Consider the following 18,955-nt stretch of genomic DNA (forward strand, 5'->3'; position numbering starts at 1 on the left):
TTAGAAGTCCACTTGAAATAAATTTAATGTGAATTCTCAATGAGGCAATAAAAGAATAGAGGTATGAACACATAAAAATGACAATAAATCCCCCCAAAGTATTTATATTTAGCTATGGATATATATTACCCTATTTAGATGTGTAAGATGTTTTGGCATTTTTAAAAACTCTAAAAGTAGAAATCAAAAACTAAAAGTACACAGTATGGTATTTTTGTATCCTTTGTTTTCATTCAAATGCTGTTAAGATGCTATATGACCTTTCAGAAGGAAACAAGCGCTACCCTGTTACTAACTGTTCAAAATATTTTTGCTTTATTATTGATAGCTAATTCCTAGAGAAAAAAAAACAAATGTCAGACTTAAAGGTTTCCAGTTTAGGTCCTAGGTTGATCTAAGAAGCCCAAGGAAATATGTAAAAATAAACAAGAAAGTAAGCAGAGTTAGACTGTTACCTCCCAGTTTAACCGTTTAGTGAGACTCTAAACACATGATGTATTATGGGAAATGTGGTTTTCAGATAATTCAGGCATCTAATAACCAAAAGCTAACATTTACAAGAATCATAAAAAATTTTAATACACTAGATTAGGAGAAATCTAAGAAATCACTTAGTTTACCCAGTAGGGATGAGTTGGTGTGACTTGTCTACTGTCACACAGCTTAAGTAAGAGAAGCTTAGATCTCAGGTCCTGTGCATAATAACTCTTGGTTGAATTGAGGGAGAGGCTAAAGAAGAGGTAATAAAGAGCAAAAACCTACTAGAGGAATTTATGACCATCTATTTTTACCATTCTATTAGAACTGGGCCCATTGAGCACCTACTATATGCTTTTACCTTTTTTTTTTTAAACTCACTTTACTCAGGTACAACTGCAATACAAGCATGAGATGATGTCAAGCAGATTAGGAGGACGTTAACAGGAAGAGAGAGGAAGAGATGGACAAAACATATTCTAAAGGAAGAACAGGCAGAACTTGATTAGATACCTGGGATATTTTCCTAAAGTATTTATTCACTTGCTACCAGTACTAGTTAGCAATTAAAAGTGATATATCCCTGGTAGTTCCATAAAATCATAAGCAGCTCCTGTGGTTACTACCTTGGTTTACAAACATTGGGCCCTTAAAAATAGGCAAAGAACTCAAATAGAAATTTCTCCAAAGACATGCAAACGGCCAATAAACACATGAAAAGATGCTCAACATCACTAATATTAAGAGCAGCACTAATATTAAGGGAATTCAAATCAGAACTACAATTAGATACCACTTTACAACCATTAGGGTGGCTACTATCAAAAAAACAGAAAATAAGTGTTGGCCAGCATGTGGAGAAACTGGAACTCTTGTGCACTGCTGGTGGGAATGAAAACTGGTATAGCTGCTGTGTAAAACAGTTGGGCAGTTCCTCAAAAAAATTAAACACAGAAATACCATATAATCCAGCAATTCCACTTCTGGAAAACAGGGACATGAACAGATATTTGTACACCCATGTTCACAGCGGTATTATTCACAATAGGCAAAAAGTGGAAGTAGCCATCAACAGATGAATAAATAAACAAAATGTGGTATACACACATGCGCACATATACACACATACAATGGAATATTATGCAGCCTTAAAACGAAACGAAATCCCAACACATGCTACAACACAGACGAACCTTGAAGACATTATGCTAAGTAAAACAAGCCAATCACAAAAGGACAAATACGAGATGATTCTACTCAATGAGGTAAAGTAGTCAAATTCATAATGACAAAAATAGAATGGTGGTTGCCAGGGGATGGAAGGGGTGAATAGGGAGTTACTGTTTAATGGGCACAAAGGTTCAGTTTTGCAAGATGAAAAAGAGAAAGTTCTGGACATGAACAATGGTGATCTCGTACAACAAAGTGAATGTACGTAATGCCACAGAACTGTACACTTAAAAATAGTTAAAATGGTAAATTTTATGTTACATATATTTTAACACAAAAGAAATTATTTAAAAAAAGGTGAACTATCATTTGATTCCTAATTAAAAACCAGGAACGACACCTCAAAAACTCATGAAATTACATGAGTTGAGGTTCTCTTACAAGACTTCTAAAACATTGGATTAAATATAATTTTGAATAGCTGAGCTGAGGGTAAGAGTGTGTGTGGAGGGAGGAAGATAAACTTAGTGACGCAGGTAAGACTCAGGGAGCCTTGATGCTATGCCAAATTCTTTCCTTATGGTTGGGCAAATCACATAATCTCACTAAGCTTCCTCAAGTTAAAACTGGCCTATAAACTAGTAGGAAATTTCTGAATAGAAAATAAAAATATCACTTAGCACGGCAGTGCTTCCATTTACTCCTCACTATAATGGAGATGGTAATATTGCCAGTCACAATTTCACAAGAGCGTTTAGAATTAGTGAGTATACTTATGAGATATTTAGAAATCCTTTGATGAAGGCAATGGCCAAGTTCACTCCTTAGGTATAAACTGAGATATCGAAAATGATTTTCCCCCATTCTATGCATAGGAACGAGCAAAAAAGGGAGAAGAATCTCCTATGTCCTCTTTGCATTCTTTCATTCAAGCCTACGCTCTTTTATGTTCAACATTCGTAACTGTTACACAATAATTTACTATCACAGAATGGGTGAGTGGGAACATCACTGCATAAAAAATATGGTCACCATATGAAAGCACATAAATGATTAAACCTCTGTTATTCTTCTTGACCAAACTGGTCAAAACCTTAACCAGTTATTGGGCAACATCTGATGGCATCAAAAGCTTCTTTATTGAAAGATTAATAAAGAATTAGCTAAAGAATTCTTACAGAAGCAAAGGGGATAAACTTGGCAATAATGACGCCAGAAGATAAACAGATGGAGGTAAGATATTCTTTTTTTTTTTTTTTTTTTTTTTTGAGGTAAGATAGTCTTTGTGTTGAATAAAATGAGAAATACCATAGGATCATGTCACTCTTACATGGGTACTCTGAAAATGAACATTAATAAAATATTCATTACTATTACCTTCTATTACCTTATATGTTTCTGTGAGAAACATATAAACATGTGTATATCATCACACATACATATACATAAAAAACATAAGTCCTTTAAAAGAGTCTACTGAAAGGGGCCACATAGGTTTATCAGAATTAAATATGGTAGATGAATAATATTTTACATACTTTCCTATATTTTACAACATGAAAATAATAAACTAATATTGATACTAAGCTTACCTTGAGATTCTAGCACAATCGTTTCTAAGAAGTCTTCTCTGAAAATGTCCAGTTCGCACTAAGGATCTTTTAACTCTATACCTATAGCACTTATACATGTCTCTCTCATTAACCCTATTCTGTTGAACTGGTCTATTTATAAGTTAGTCTTTCCTCCCTAGACTAAAATATTTATATCACTCGCACCTTGTCTGTTAACTGGTAGGTTCTGAGTTCTAAAAACGCTTGTTGAACAATCCTTCCCACTAAAATAGAAACTCCTAGAGAGGTATAGTATCTGTTCACATTTGAATCCCCAAAGCCTGACACGATGATAGGCACAAAGGTGTTATACAAATTAATGATTTATTTAATTGTATTTATTTTTAATTTAAAACCTCAGTCTCATATCCAAGAATATATTTAATTCTTTTAATTTTTATGATCCTCCAATCCTATTTAAGGCAGTTTAAATGTAGGTCCCAAAAGATGTCATATTAACACAGTCTTATTTCAGAAATAGTCTCTTATGTGGATTTGTGTCTTATCAGTTCTGGAAAAATCTAAGCCATAATCTCTTTGACTCACCTTCATTCTACCTTTCTAGAGACTTCATCTAGAAGTAATTTTGGACTTTCTAGTTCATGTTCCATTATCTCTAAACTCCGATTTCTTATTATTGGTCTCTATGCTGCATTTTTGGCAATTTCAGCTCTATCTATCAGTTGTCTAATTCTTTCATCAACTGTGTTTAATGTACTGCTTAAGCCATCATTAGTACTTTTTGTTAAAAAAACAATTGGATGAGTTTATTTGTAACTTAATTTTAAACATAAGTAAAGTTCTAGGAGTAAGAGTCCTTGTTATCCTTTTATCCAGACTTACCACTTGTTTACATTTTGACCCATTTGCTTTGTCATTCTCTTACTATATAAATACACATATACCAAGGGTGCCAAAAAATGTATACAAGTGGACACTTTGGTCAACGATGCTCAGGGAGTAGTTCATCATAATCACAAGTGTCTGGATGCTGATGGTAACCACTTTGAGCATCTCTTGTAATTGCAAAAGTCAAACATGACTTATATTCATCTTTTGTTATCAGTACAGTATATTGAATTTACAATTTTAATAGTTTTTTCCTTCCTTAAAATTTGTACACATTTTTTGGCACCCTCTGTATATATATTTTATATGCATAATCTTTTTTTGAGAAACTCAGAAGATGGTGACATCGTATACCTTTACCCATAAATATTTATGTTTTTTTTAGAACGACATTCTCTTATATAATCACAATACAATGATCAAAATCAGGAAAACATTTTTTGACATATAACATTCATTTCAGGTGCACAACATAATTATTTGACATGTGTGTTGTGAAATAATCATCAGTTAGTCTAGTTCAGATCACAACAGTTACAAATTCTTTTCTTGTGATGAGAACTATTAAGATCTACTCTCTCAGCAACTTTCGAATATACAATACAGTAACATTTCCTGGTGTACATTACAGCCTGGTGAGTATACATTCCATTCCCAGGACTTATTTATAAATGGAAGTTTGTATCTTTTGACCATCTTCACTCATTTTGCCCACCCCAATCCTTCACCCCCTGCTCCTCACAAACTCTGGCAACCATCAATCTATACTCTGTATCTATGAGCTTGTGTTTTTGTTCTTAGCGTCCATGCATAAGCGAGATAATACAGTATTTGTCTTTCTCTGTGTGACTTATTTCACCTACCATAATGCCTTACAGGTCCATCAGTGTTGTCACAAATGGCAGGATTTCCTTCTTTTTTATGGCTGAATATTCTACTGTCCACATTTTCTTTACCTCTTTTTCCATTGGTGGATACTTAGGTTGTTTCCATGTTTTGGCTATTGTAAATAATGCTGCATTGCACATGGAGGTGGGTGCAGATCTCTTCATCAGTTAGTATTTTTGTTTCCTTTGGATAAATACCCAGAAGTGGAATTGCTGGATCATATGGTAGTTTTATTTTCAAATTTTTGAGGAAAGGTCATACTGTTTTCCATAGTGGCTACACCAATTTACATTCCCACCAACAGTGCACAAAGTTTCCCTTTCTCCGCATCCTTACCTGTACTTGTAATAAATAAGAAATCTTATGTGTAAATATCGTTTCGTATCAAATTTTCTCCCAATACTTTTAAAGAGCCACTGATGATTTTCAAATTCTATCATTCTTTTGTATTTATTAGTTAGCATTCTACTCCAAGAAAGAGCTTTCCTTTCTCCTCTCTATTTATTCACTTATTTATATCACTATGGAATCATGGAATTTTATTTTACCCAATGGATTATAATCAATTCCTATCACTTATTTTGATGTTTAATTGTCTGATTTGGCTATGGGACATTTCCCCTTTCACACTGCCTCCAATGTACCTTATGTACGTGTAATTCTTTGACTATTTCTTACTTTCCAGCAAACACAAAAAAATGTTCTCTGTCCCAGCCCTTGAATTTAGCTTTTGTTTCAACAAAACTTGTTGCTTTTTTTTTTTTTTTTTTTTGGTGGACAATGATATTTAGAAATCAAGATCTAGGCATTAGATGTGTTCACTGCTACCTACTTATGTGATTGTTTATAGGCAATGGACAGAGGTAAAACAGAAAACACACACTTCTATCTACTTGTATCTTCATATGTACCTAAAAAAATCCATGATTTCATAATGATACTTCCAATACTAAGCCAAAATATTTTAAATTTCTCTATCCAACAGTGAAAACCTAGTCCCATTATCTTCAATACACTTATTACTTAACACAGAAACTAGTTTTGTAAGTGCTAACCCATATCTCTATTTACTGAGAGTCAATATTCACCTAGTATTCTTAAAAAGGAAATGCATATACAGTCATTCTACAGGGTGTTAAATAATATTTCAATAATATAATTTTAATTTTCATTTCCCTGATGTCTAACAAAGTACTTATTTCCATTCTTATAACTTTTTATTAGGTATTGGTTCAAGTCTTTAAGCCATTATTTTAATAAGGCTTTTGTACTTTTACTGCTGAGTTGTAAGAGTTCTTTATATATTCTAAATATAAATCCTATGTTGGATATATGCCTTGTGATGTCATCCTCAACTTTAAGGCCATGCATTTGTCAGAATACATTGACTGCAGTCTCTCCTAATATAACATGTACATGTTAATATGTTAAGAAAACAGTTGTACAAAAGTTCCACTTTTAATATTTTTTTGGTTCCCTACTACCTGTAACAGAACAGAATCATAGCTCCGGAAGTATCACCACTTACTAAGCAAATACATGCCAGTTTCCAATGTCTTTCTACTTATCAGGGAGTTTGCTACATTATCCTTGCAGCTTCACAAAAGTGCTAACTGGGTTTTTTTCTAGTGCAGCAGTTGGGAGACACGTCTTTTTGCTTAATTCTGGGGAAAGGAAAACCTCTTTAATAATCCGTAACTTTTTAAGTAAAACACATTGATTGATACCTGTGGATAGGACATTATGTAAAGTGCTGAGTTTCTTTATCTGGAAAGTAGAGATAATAGCAGCCTCTAACCTCTTAAAGCCCTTTTTAAGGATTCAACGAGAAAATGTAGGTAAAATGCTCATCACAGTACCCAAACCATAAAGAGTCAATAAATGTAGGTTATTATTCTTCATATCTTTCCACTTTCATGTCAATTTCTACTTGATACTAATATTTCCCCCGCTGTGTTACTTCGTATTTTTGAAAACAACTGAGAAATTCGCGTGTCTCTAGAGGTGCACAGGACGTGGTACTTAAGTCAACCTGGGACAAGGGACAGCCAGAGAATTTCACGTGTTAAGATATTAATCTCCCGGCCCCAAAGAAAAACTTCTTTACTGAACTTAAATTTTCTATATGGCAGCAACATGAAAACGGAAGCCCAGATTGGCTACACTTTCTTGTTTGAGAGCTGGAATCCAGGTATGAGCCAGTCCTTGAGCTGTCCCAGAAGTTTATACGAACCACATTAATGTAGCCACTAAAGGGCTTTATTAAATTATACAGGGTGTTTCAATCTACTCTGCATCATTCTCGGCATGTTAACCATATTTGAAATTATTTCAAGCACTGAACACATCCCTAAATACAGCCCACAGCATATAAAATCTGTCAAAAACTTTGGAGAATCAGAATTAAAGTGAACAAAGACCGCATAACTCCGGCTGCAAGGTGAGTTGAGGGTACCAAGTACCAGGAACTATCGAAGGAGGAGAAAAGTTTATACTCAGAAAAGTAGAAAAACAAAAGATTATTGGACCACTTGATATCTACTCTTCTTGCTCACAGGGGAGCCCGTCAAACAGCAATACCTGGGGAGGAGATACCTACGGCATTTCGCCATTCAGGGAAGCACCACCGCCGCGGGATAAAATGAACTGAGCAACCTCTTCCGATGACAACCTTCCCAGGGAAACGCAAAAGCCTGAAAAGCGCGGGCCTGTGGGTGCTCAACGCTGTGTCACACTCAATGACGCCCACCGGAAACATCGTCTCCGCGACAAGGGATCCGAGTGCATGCGGGGAGAGGAGAAAGGGAGTCTCTATCTGGAACGGCATCATGTCCTTACTAGTGCAACACAGGACCCTCTCTCACGACTCTCGCCATAACAACCCCCGAAAGAGGAGCGATAGAACCGTCTCTGTTCCCTGTGGATTAACCATCCGTATATTTCTAGCCGGACCATTTAGGGAGGTGCTCTGTATCTTATTTCCGGTGGCAGTGAAGGGCAGTTGCCATGGTAATTAAAGAAAGGATGAGGTCCGCCTGGCTGCGGTGAGCGGACTGTGGAATCCGTGCAGAGAACTGGCTTCGCTTCCTCGTTTGTGAGCTGGAATTAGGTAGCAATCAGTTCTCTGTCTCTCTTTGCCCGTTCCGTCCCTTTCTGTTCGGCTTCCATTTCTCCCACCTGCTTCTTTTACTTCTCTGTCATAGTAACACTTGGTCCATGTAGGTACTTAAAATGTGCATATAAATGCAGTTTTATGCCCAGAGAACTAAAAAAATGGAGAGATGTTGCCGGAGATCAGCTGTGAACATATTTCACTGTATGGGGACGGTGACGGGCTGGCTGGCTAGCTGCTTTCACTTGGCCCTTTAAAAGCCCTAGGCGCTTGTTAGTTTATTTTTCTTGCTATTGTGTGGCTGGTTATTTATGGAGCCGTTTGCTGCAATATACTCTCTAGGCCCCTGTCTGAGTCTCGGGCTGGAGTTTTAAATGAAGGAGGTTTCCAAGCCTGAGGGGGTACAATTATATATTTATTTAAGCTTCAGTTTAGTCTCTCGTCATAGAAAGGAAAAGAATAGAATTCTGGAACATTTCTGCCTTGGGATTTTCACGGGAGAGAGTCACCTTATTTGGAAAGAGTATTTGAAGACGACCCCCCCCCCAAAAAAAAAAAAAAAACTTACATTTTAAAAATGCTTGCTGCAAAATGTACATTCATTCTCTCTTTCTATTGGAACGGTTTTCTTTCACATTTTTGAGGAGATGCTTGCACGCATATGTGTTTAAAACTCTGACGCTTAATTATAGTGACACCAATTTGCAGTAACCAGACTGTGACTCCGCATCCCTATGGGGGTCCTTCTAAATCTGGTGTAATATGAAAGTGTCAGGCAGGCGGTCTGTGTATTATAAATAGGGTACTTCATCCATGATAAGCGATTATTATCTTTCTTTCCCAAGTGTAAAAGACCTATATAATTCAAGAAGGTGCAAGTGATTTAGGCCTCTTGAGTAAGAATCCAATGAGTCCTGAAGGGGACCCTACCTGTGTCGTCTTATTGTTGAACTTGAAATATTAAATTTATTAGGCTGGAATGTATTTTTAAAAGTCAAAGCTGGGTAAAATGTTGGACGCCTTTAGACCACCAGCACAATTTAGTGCCTCATTGTAACTATTGTACAAGAAGCCTTCATTCACATTAATAAAGAAGAAACTGCTGTCTAAATTTACTGCCTTTTGCTACTTTCTGTTAGCTTGGCAACACCGTCCTTCAACTTCCTCATCTGTAAAATGGACAAAAAAAAAGATAGTAAGGATAAATCATGAAGTATGACAGTTCTTTAAGCTCTTATGAGCAGAGGTGCTATATAAACCCAAAACATTATTATTAGTCATGGAACACAATAAAATCTCATGATAATGGTATAAATGGGATTTTAAAAATTCGATCATTTAAAATGTGGGGCTGCATTAGTGAGATGTTAATGAAATGACCTGGTTGATGCTGCTGTGGAGATGGATGCCAACTGCCAATCCCATTGTATCCACGTTCTTATTAACATGGAGTTTCACGCTATCTACAGTTTATTTACCACTTAATTTGTGTCAAGTGCTGTTCTACATGCGTCACATGTATTAACTTATTTAATCCTCATGACAACTCTATGAAGAGTCTTGCTGACTGGCCTCTTATTTTGAGAATAAATGTGTGTTTCTCCTTTGCTCTATGATTCTTCTTTTGTATTTCTGTTATATCTTTGTTTTGGCTTTTTCTTTTGGCATCTATATGTATATATATGTGTGTGTGTGTATATATACACATATGTGTATGTGTGTGTATATAGACACATATTTGTAGATATGTGTATATATGTGTATATATATTTATATTTAGAAATCAACTGTCAAAGACTTGTTCTAGTTTAACATACAATACAACCTTATGCATATTATAATGTTCATCTTTTTTTATTCACATATAAAACTTTAATGTCTTGGTTTCCACCCCATTCATGTGAAAGGCAGTGTGATATTTGCATTTTAGGGGATTGACACTGACTAAACTAATTATTTTTAAAATTACTTTCTGATAGAATGGCCATCAGTCCCGGAAGTGATGCAGCTTTCTCCAGTCAGAAATCAACGCTTTCAGAGAGTCCTCGAACAAAGAAATTTACACTAACTGAAGAGGAGGTATTTTATAGGAATTGTAGAGCTGCCTACTTAACTGTTTTCAAAAGCAGCTTAGAAAACATTAGTTCTAAAGATCAACTTTATTTAGGTAAAAATCTTCTTTAAATTTAAGTATTTTGCCTTATTTGTTGAAAGTTAATAGATCAGAAAGACTGGAATTAGAATTACATAGTTGAATCATCCCAATTTTAGTGAAGTTTGAGAAATAGAGCTACTACATTATGCCATTGCGCCATTTTATATAGTTATACATTGTAAGACCTTCAAAATAAAACTTTCAATGTTTATACAGACTAGAATCATATTTTAAAAGCTTCTATCAATTACTTGCTTAAAAATATTTTTTCCAGTTCTCATTTTGGTACTTTAAGATTTATAATAATAGAATTAAAATACTTTGGCCATCTGATTCACTACTTGGCATTTGACCTATACTAAAGAAAATGTAAAGGATATATAAAAATGGGGTGAATGATTGTAAAAGAAAAGTATTAGGAAATAAGTGAACTTTTAAAAGAAAATTAAGAGTTCCGGGTTTTGTTTTGGTTTTGTTTTGTTTTGGTTTTGGTGCCTGTGTGTGTGTGGGAGGGTTGATCTCTTTTTACTTCTCTCCCCTATCATATCTTAAATTCCTGTGGTTGCAAATATCCCCCAAACCAATGAATTCGGTCTTTGCCAGGTGAATCAAATGACTTGGAGGTCTTCAGTCTCTAGAGAATGGTAAACAACAATTCCAGATAACACTGAATACTCATGTTATTTTCATCAAGGCTAATAACTATATAGGTAGAGAAACAGTTATTTTGCCAACGTTAGAAGTAGTTTCTTTAAATAAAAAATCTGGCATATTTTTGCAATGTCTTGGGTTTGTATGTAATACGACCTCTGTTTGAGGAAATACATTTTGGGAAATATAAAAATTGAAAAGATTAAGATTTGTATTTTACTATAAACTATAGTTTTAGTTTTTTTCTCTTTATTCTTCTGAAAATAGACTGGATCACAAATCTACTAAGTTTAAAAGTTGAACATGCCTTCTGCTACTATGGCATTTAGTTTGTGAATCAATGAGTATGTATTACTAAGGTGCTATCAGTTTTACAGAATTATCATGGAGGATAATGCATTGTTTGTTTCTTCAGTGCTATATACACTTTTGGCTTTATGGTGGAAAACTCTGTAACATTGTAATGACTAATTTCAGATAATCTAGATTTTTAAAAAAGCGGTAGTATAAACCAGTCACATCTCTTTCTTGCTATGTCTTTCATCTATATCCTTCTGCCACTTATGCGCAGAACATGTGCTTTGACATTCCATTTCAAAGTCCAAGAGCAGTACCATTACCAGAACTTTAGAGTTCCTTCTTTTCCCCAACTTATGAATAATACAGGTATTATACACTCACGTCAAAGCTTAAAGTAAACCCTGGCAAAAGATCAGTATCTTGGTGTAAACCTTGAAGCATCTACTGTTACGTGATGTTTTCACTGTTACCAGACTTAACAATGGGCTCCAACTAATTTTTAAACTAGAGATTAAAGTTAGGTTAGTAGTTACTAAATTATACCTACTTCTTAGATATGGGAATGTTTACTTTCTGAGTACATGTTGTGGCATAATTAGTTTTATTCTGAGAAAGTTGTTCTGTAATTAACAATATATTTTAAAAATAATTTTGTTATTGAAAATAGCAACAAGCATATGCTGAGCTGCCACTTGGGGAAAAGAGTCATATATCTATTTTCTCACAGTTGGCTGAAATACCATTTTCTTTTACATGGACTTTTGACTTCAAATCACGCCTTCATTTAGGTCCTACTTGTATTCCCAGCTTTTCAAGGGTGGAGGTTGGCTGGGGATGGAATGGTAAAAGACGTATTCCTTTTTCCTGATTCTCTTGATAGATGAATAAAGGAATTGTCCATTAATACACAAGGCAAAATGCTTATCTTTTTTTCCTAGGGCAGCATGGTAATCAGGGCTTTTTTCTATAACCAGAATAAACCTCTGGAAATAAAAAAATTATATTATCCCCACTGTTACAAATTTCCACAAAGGCTTTCTAGGTGAATGGGGGATGGCGCTTACTACAGCTACAACTTTTGTTAGCTTTGGAGGAGCTAATCTGGAGGATGGGAGCATTTCTCTCAGTCTATGGACTTCTAATAATGTTATTAACCATTAGTCACCACCACAGGCAACAATTTAACACTTCAGTTATGGAATTTCTGTTTATATTATAAAACTTTTTAGGAGCCAAGAAGCTTGTATCTCTGGAAAAAAAAAGTTGTCCTGTGTTGTGCTTGTGCACAAAGCTTCAATATAAGGGACTCAAAAATGTCTATATTTATTACCCTGACCCGATTTCTATTTCTTTGAGATTATTTCTTTAATTAATTTGTTTTATATACATTAGTTCTTATTACATTAAATTGTAGAATATCCAGATTATAATTTTTTTAGTGCTGACTGACAATGTATGGATTTTGTGAAATCTCACCTAAGATACCGTGTTTCCCCGAAAATAAAACCTAGCCGAACAATCAGCTCTGATGCATCCTTTGGAGCAAAAATTAATATAAGACCCTGTCTTATTTTACTATAAGACTGGGTATAATATAATATAATACCAAGTCTTATATTAATTTTTGCTCCAAAAGACGCATTAGAGCTGATTGTCTGGCTAGGTCTTATTTTCAAGGAAACAGAGTAGTTGGAAATATCCAGTATAACTTTTTGTAATAGGAGTTGGTAGCACAATTCAGGACAGTTGACCCTTTTAAAATTCTGTTATTTCCTTTTATAGTGCTTAGGAAACTTATCATTGGTTCATTTTAGATAGCGTTAAGTCTTAATATGCAGAGATTTGTTTATTTGAAAATTACTGTTACTGCTATTCAACTGTGCAAAATAACTAGTTTTTTTGACACCATTATATTTTAGTGTGATATGACATAATGCAAACAAACAAAGCCTTCCTCACATCACAATTCTTTGCCTTTCATAGCTATGTGGGCATGGCTTTTAAAATAGGAACATCTCATGAATAATTCGTTATAGGACTACTTTTAAGTGTTCTGGTTAAAAATGAAAAGTAATTTGACTATTTGCATCTCTACAATAGTCTTCTCTCAAAGTATGTTGACATTCTTGATTTTTAGCAGGGCTATAACTTCAAGTAGATACATTTTGTGCATATATTTAATATTTGGGACACAATTAATGTTCTTGAAACTGTAATATCTAGCAATGATGAGCATTTTAGCTATCATGCCTTGGTGACAGTAACACTCTCAAACTAATTATTTCTTCATTTTATTAAAATATCTGTTGAGCCAGGAAAAGTAATAATTTATGATTTGGGGGGTTATTCTTACACCTTCAAAACAATATGGATGGTTGTTTTTAAACTTTTTTTTTTTCCTTGAGGCACTCTTTATGAAGTAAATCAGATGGTGTCAATTAAACTGTGTAGGTTGACAACCAACTGTCAGAATAGGAGAAAAAAAAATATATGTATATACATATATATAAAATATATATATTTGTTTGTTTTTGAAAGTAAGGCATACATTGATATCACTCGATTATCAACACCAAACATAATATATTGGTATGTATATATTTTTATATAATATTATAATATATAATGATTTAAAGAAAAAATACATTTAAATACCAATTCCAAATGTTACTATAAAAAATAATACTTGTTTTATTGGGCAGCTCTTCAACATGCAGGAAGAAATCCATCCCAAAAGACTGTTAATAAGTATTGGACTCCTCAAACTGCCAAATTGAATTTCGATGATTTTTGTATAATTTTAAGAAAGGAAAAACCAACTTCAAAAGCAGAACTGCTAAAATCATTTAAGCAATTAGATATAAATGATGATGGCTATATTTTACACACTGACCTTTATAAACTTCTAACAAAGGTAAGATCTGTAAAACAGTTTTGTAATATGCATATTTTGCAAGACAACTTGGAATCTACCTTTGGCAACCATAGTCCCCATTAAACATAACTATTTCATTGGCAGATGAAATGAATCACATATATATTGTTTATAAAGTATGTAAGGATCCTCTTGGATGGAAGGTGCTTTGTAAATAAAAGATAAAGTATAAAATTGAGCCCATGCTGCAATCCCCTTGTGCTTTGCAATTCTTTCCTGTTCAGAACTGTATAAATCAGTGATTCATATGTGATGAGTAAAAGAGAAACAAAGTATAAATGGGATTTGGAATCCATTCTGTTTCTTGGTACAATGTGAGAAAATCTCATTACTTTAAATTTAACAGTAGTTATTACTGGATCTATGTTACATATTGTTGAGATTTAGTAAACTGAAATTCAGCACACTTTTATAAAATTTAATAAAATTGTGAAATTTTACATAACAGTTTCATTCTTGCTTGACACAATACTTATTCTGAGATTTAAAATGAAACCATATATTCAAACTTACTTGTAGAAAAGATTAAAATGAATTTCTACTCTCCCCACGCATAACAAAGTGATAGTCATGTTGCTTTAAAAGAAATCTTGTTTTTTCAGAGAGGTGAGAAGATGACTCGAGAAGAAGTAAATGCCATAATAAATTTGGCTGATGTAAATGCTGATGGCAAATTTGACTACATCAAGGTACATAAGCTCATATTGATGTCAATTTGTTTACTGTGTACGAGAAGTATTTTTAAAGGGGCACATCTTTTTAATATTGGCAATGACATGCTCCTATACTGTGTACTAATTGTACTGAATCTTAAGCTCTCCAGTCCCACAATTATAATCTGATGGCTACATTAAAAATGTTATAACTAGGTTAAAATACATGTGCTCACACACATACACACAGACACGCGCGCACACACACACACAAGCATGAGACTCTCCTCAGAAATATGCCTTTTCTGCGGTGGAAGAATCATAAAAATTACTTAGAACAAATGCAAGCGTATACATGTCTTGTAAAAAAATAATACATCACCTCTCTTTGTGTAACGTTTTATTTTCAAGTATGACCTCCTCTTTGAATCATGGCTGTATTTCACTAGGTCACTTGAGGGTGGTCAGCGTGATTCAAGAAAATAAAATGAGTCACCTAGTTCAATAGGAAATATATTCCATCTATCAGCCTATTCCTTGCCTACTAATGTGCATTTGCCTTCTCCTCCCAAATGTATGATTGAATGTTTTACCCACTGGACCACTTTTTTATTTCCTGTAGTTTTGTAAATTATATATGACAACCAATGAGGAATGTCTCAAAATGACTCTAGAAAAACTGGAGGTTGACAGTAAACTGAAGCGTCAACAGTTTGGAAGCCACATCGAAGGGTCCCCTGAAAGGGACCCATCAGCAGCACCAAAACCATCACCTAGAATCATGAGAAAAACTGATCAGGAAACATTCTCAAATAAAGGTACTTACTTTTTGACACCGAGAATTCCTTGATCAAGAATGGATGGTTATATTCTGATAAACTTTTCCTTCCACCTTAACTTATCAGTGCTAAAACAAATGAGAATCCAACTTTTGTTAGCTACCGTTTCTAGACTCTCTTAGTTGTAAAAATCTATTGAAGTAAATTTTTTATTACGGTAGTTGACTTGGCTATGCTCATTATATTATTAAAACTAAAATTTCAGATTAAAATGTGACATGTTGAAATAAAGAATCTTATTGGTAGCCCGTAAATTAGGGATAAATATAAATGTATAAAACTTCTGACTATTTCAATAGGAAGAATAAAGAGAACAAAATTAATACCCAGACCTTTTATACTCATTGTGTTTAGAAACAAACTTTCTATTGACAGCTTTTCATAATGTGAGACTAAATCACTATTACTTGTTACAGGTGACACCAGGAGTTCTTTACTGGCAACAACCAGAAAGTTCAAAACATCTGTTTCTGTCACAATTACCATGGGGGTTAATAGCAACCGAAACTCAAAGTTAACGGAGCCAAACTCAATAAAGGTATAGTATTTTAGATTAATATATATGACTTTTTCTGAAAAAAATTGACATTAAACTTACTAATAACTATTTGGTATCTACAGAGAACTGGTAAAGTTTACGAAGTAATTCTTTGAGGTTTTTCTGTAGTTGCAGCATTTCTACCTATAAGCCAGTTCTAATACTTTTAAAGAGAAAATGATGCATAAGAATATTATTAAGAACTCTTCAGTTTGAAAATGACGATTCTTCAGTTTTTGAGCTTGATAAACAGATTATCTAATTATGTACTTTGCCGTGTGATTTTTTGTTTTGTTTCTTATAAATAAATCATTCATTCAATATCAATTCCTATGAGAGAAAGACAACAAAGTCACTTTGCTAAGTCAATATTTGTAGAGTGTTAATATTGATCTTCTTCCTTTGTTTTCCCTTTCTAGACTCAACCTTTACTAGTTTTCTTTCAACAGAAAATAATAGCTACAGAAATATAAAACATTAACTGGAAAGTGCTAGGATACATTAAAAATGTGTACCTAGAGACCTGTGTAAAAGGGGGAAAAATGGTTATGACCACACACTATAACTGCTGTTAGAAAACTGAACTGATTGTTCTCAAGAGCTACATTTTTGTTTCAAATAACAACTCTGTATTTGTTATTGAACTCTGAAGTCCCTTATATCTTTAAATTGCTAGACAGTGACATTTGTTCTATATTAAAATTTTAAAACATTATCTCCAAGGAATTTTGTTCAGACTATTTAGGAATCTATACACCCTAAGCAATTTGGTGTGCATGTCCAACATGTTCACACACAATATTTCGTGTTCCAGCAATATGATTTTCCACTAATGGAAGCTTTCTGTGTTTTGCAACTAAATTAAATGTTGATAGAATTAATGTACATAATTGTGGTTTACCTGATTCAAAGTGTAAATAAGTATGTTTAGCTAGTGTAAAGAGAAATGTAAATAAATACTAATATGGATCATATTAAAGTGATCAGAAGACTTTTTCTCTGTGCCATGCTCTTCTTGGGTCCGTACCAATACAATTCCTTTAATTTAGTTTTACTCAACGGATACTACGAAAAAGGTAATGCATACCAGCTAGTTTGCTAAGTTTTAAAATTTGTGCTTTGAATGAAAAAGTTAAGATTTTCATTTGATTATTACTATACCAAGATAGTATAGCATATTAATAGTATTTCATTTATTCATTCGCTTAACAACTATGTATTTAGTGACTACTCTGTGCCAAGCCCTGTTGCGAGTGCTGATTAAGAGCTTTGGATAGAAACAGACCTGTGCTTGAATCTTAGCTTGGTTACTGAATAACTGTGTGACCTTTGGGAATGTAGTCAGCAGCCTTTCTGAGTCTCAGTTTCCTAATCTGTAAACTGGGGATAATTCTATGTAGTGTGTTTTTGAAAGATTAAGTCATATAACATATAAAAGCATTTAGCACAGTACCAGGGACATAGTGTTCACTTTAATAAATAATAGTGTTGTTACTATTATTATACAACTAAGAAATGACGGTAGGTATTTATATGGGAATGACACGATGAAATTAAAATTTAAGAAAAATTATTCTATTGTTTATCGTGTGCAGAGACCTCAGATTAGGGAGACTGAGAGGCTGGTAGAGTTATCCACCTATACAGTAATGATTGCTAGGCCTAGGGAAATACCTGAACTTAGTAAGGAAGGGACAAACCTAACAGACAATGCGGAAGTTACTCTGTAGGCCGTAGTGACTGTATAACAAATGACTACTTAAGTTTTGTCTTCATGACATCAATAGCACGGAATGGTGCTGATCATAATGGCAATTAGTAAAAGGTACTAGGAGACTTTCATGATTAAAAGAAGATGGCACACTGTCAACTTTTAAATTTGGGACTTTCATATAAAATTTAATGTCTTTTGGAAATTCTTCATAGCCTTCGTATTACTTACCTGACTTTTTATAACTTATTTCTGATCTTGATATTGCCCACTGTTGCTTACTATCTGGTATTTCCTAGATGAGCTAAACTGATTTAAAAAAAATAAATCTGTGACCCTTTTGTTATTCAGCAGGATTCAGTTCTTTGTATTTTATTTTGAAATTACTTCATAAATTTTATATTTTAAGTTTCAGAACAACTCTGAGAAGTGTTTGGTTATAAGTATAGTTATTGTATAATTTGTTTTAATTGAGATTGATAGAAGAAATTACTAAAATAATTGTTAAACTAATTTTCTTCAAATACTTCAAATCTATTTTAAACAAATTTGGGTACCTCAGTTTCATGTGGAGTAGAGAAGTATGGAATTGGGAAGAGAAGCGTCTTTTCAGAAATTAGAAAATTGTTGTAATGGGGTCGGTATAAGCCAGATTTTAAATTATAACTCCACACAATTGGTAAAGGACCTGAATTACAGGAGGAAAATAACACCCTTATAGGGACTATACATTACATGTATTACTTTCTATAGACCGTATGTAGGTACTGTATCACTATTCTTGTTTTAATCCTGTATTCTATCATTTGCTTAGGTTTTATAATATGCAAGGAGTGTCAGGAATTTTTCTTTGAGAGAGAAATAGCTTGAATTACCAGTCATGACTAGAATTAGAGAAAGCCCTAAACCATGAGTTGTAAACTCCAGAGATGTAATATTTCCCATATCCAGACCCCTCATTAGAGTGTGACTACATATGTGTGTGTAAGTATGTACATATATGTATCTGTTGTATAACATATGTTATATATATGCCTGTATATAACAATAGAAATATAAAAATT

General features: G+C 33.8%; 2 protein-coding genes across 5 annotated transcripts in view; one reads left to right on the forward strand and one right to left on the reverse strand.

The window, feature by feature from the left end:
* The window catches only part of ITGB3BP (integrin subunit beta 3 binding protein), a 41,083-nt gene extending 33,353 nt beyond the window's left edge, over positions 1-7,730 (reverse strand). The window contains exon 1 of one of the 3 annotated variants that reach the window (XM_019731515.3): positions 7,597-7,730. In XM_019731515.3, coding sequence (XP_019587074.3) covers positions 7,597-7,601 — 5 coding nt within the window. In that variant the 5' untranslated portion in view covers positions 7,602-7,730. Of the gene's footprint in view, positions 1-7,577 lie in introns of all 3 variants that reach the window. The other 2 variants (XM_019731525.3, XM_019731504.3) reach the window with 2 other exon arrangements.
* Positions 7,731-7,979: 249 nt separating this feature from the next.
* The window catches only part of EFCAB7 (EF-hand calcium binding domain 7), a 46,146-nt gene continuing 35,170 nt past the window's right edge, over positions 7,980-18,955 (forward strand). Inside the window, exons 1-6 of one of the 2 annotated variants that reach the window (XM_019731483.3) lie at positions 7,980-8,106; positions 10,089-10,276; positions 13,918-14,129; positions 14,753-14,839; positions 15,426-15,621; positions 16,059-16,180. In XM_019731483.3, coding sequence (XP_019587042.1) covers positions 10,090-10,276; positions 13,918-14,129; positions 14,753-14,839; positions 15,426-15,621; positions 16,059-16,180 — 804 coding nt within the window. In that variant the 5' untranslated portion in view covers positions 7,980-8,106; position 10,089. The remainder of the gene's footprint in view (positions 8,107-10,088; positions 10,277-13,917; positions 14,130-14,752; positions 14,840-15,425; positions 15,622-16,058; positions 16,181-18,955) is intronic. The other variant, XM_019731490.3, reaches the window with a different exon arrangement.

This window comes from Rhinolophus sinicus, chromosome 14 (assembly GCF_057876585.1).
Source record: "Rhinolophus sinicus isolate RSI-liver-muscle chromosome 14, RSI-T2T, whole genome shotgun sequence".
Taxonomy (NCBI): Eukaryota; Metazoa; Chordata; class Mammalia; order Chiroptera; family Rhinolophidae; genus Rhinolophus; species Rhinolophus sinicus.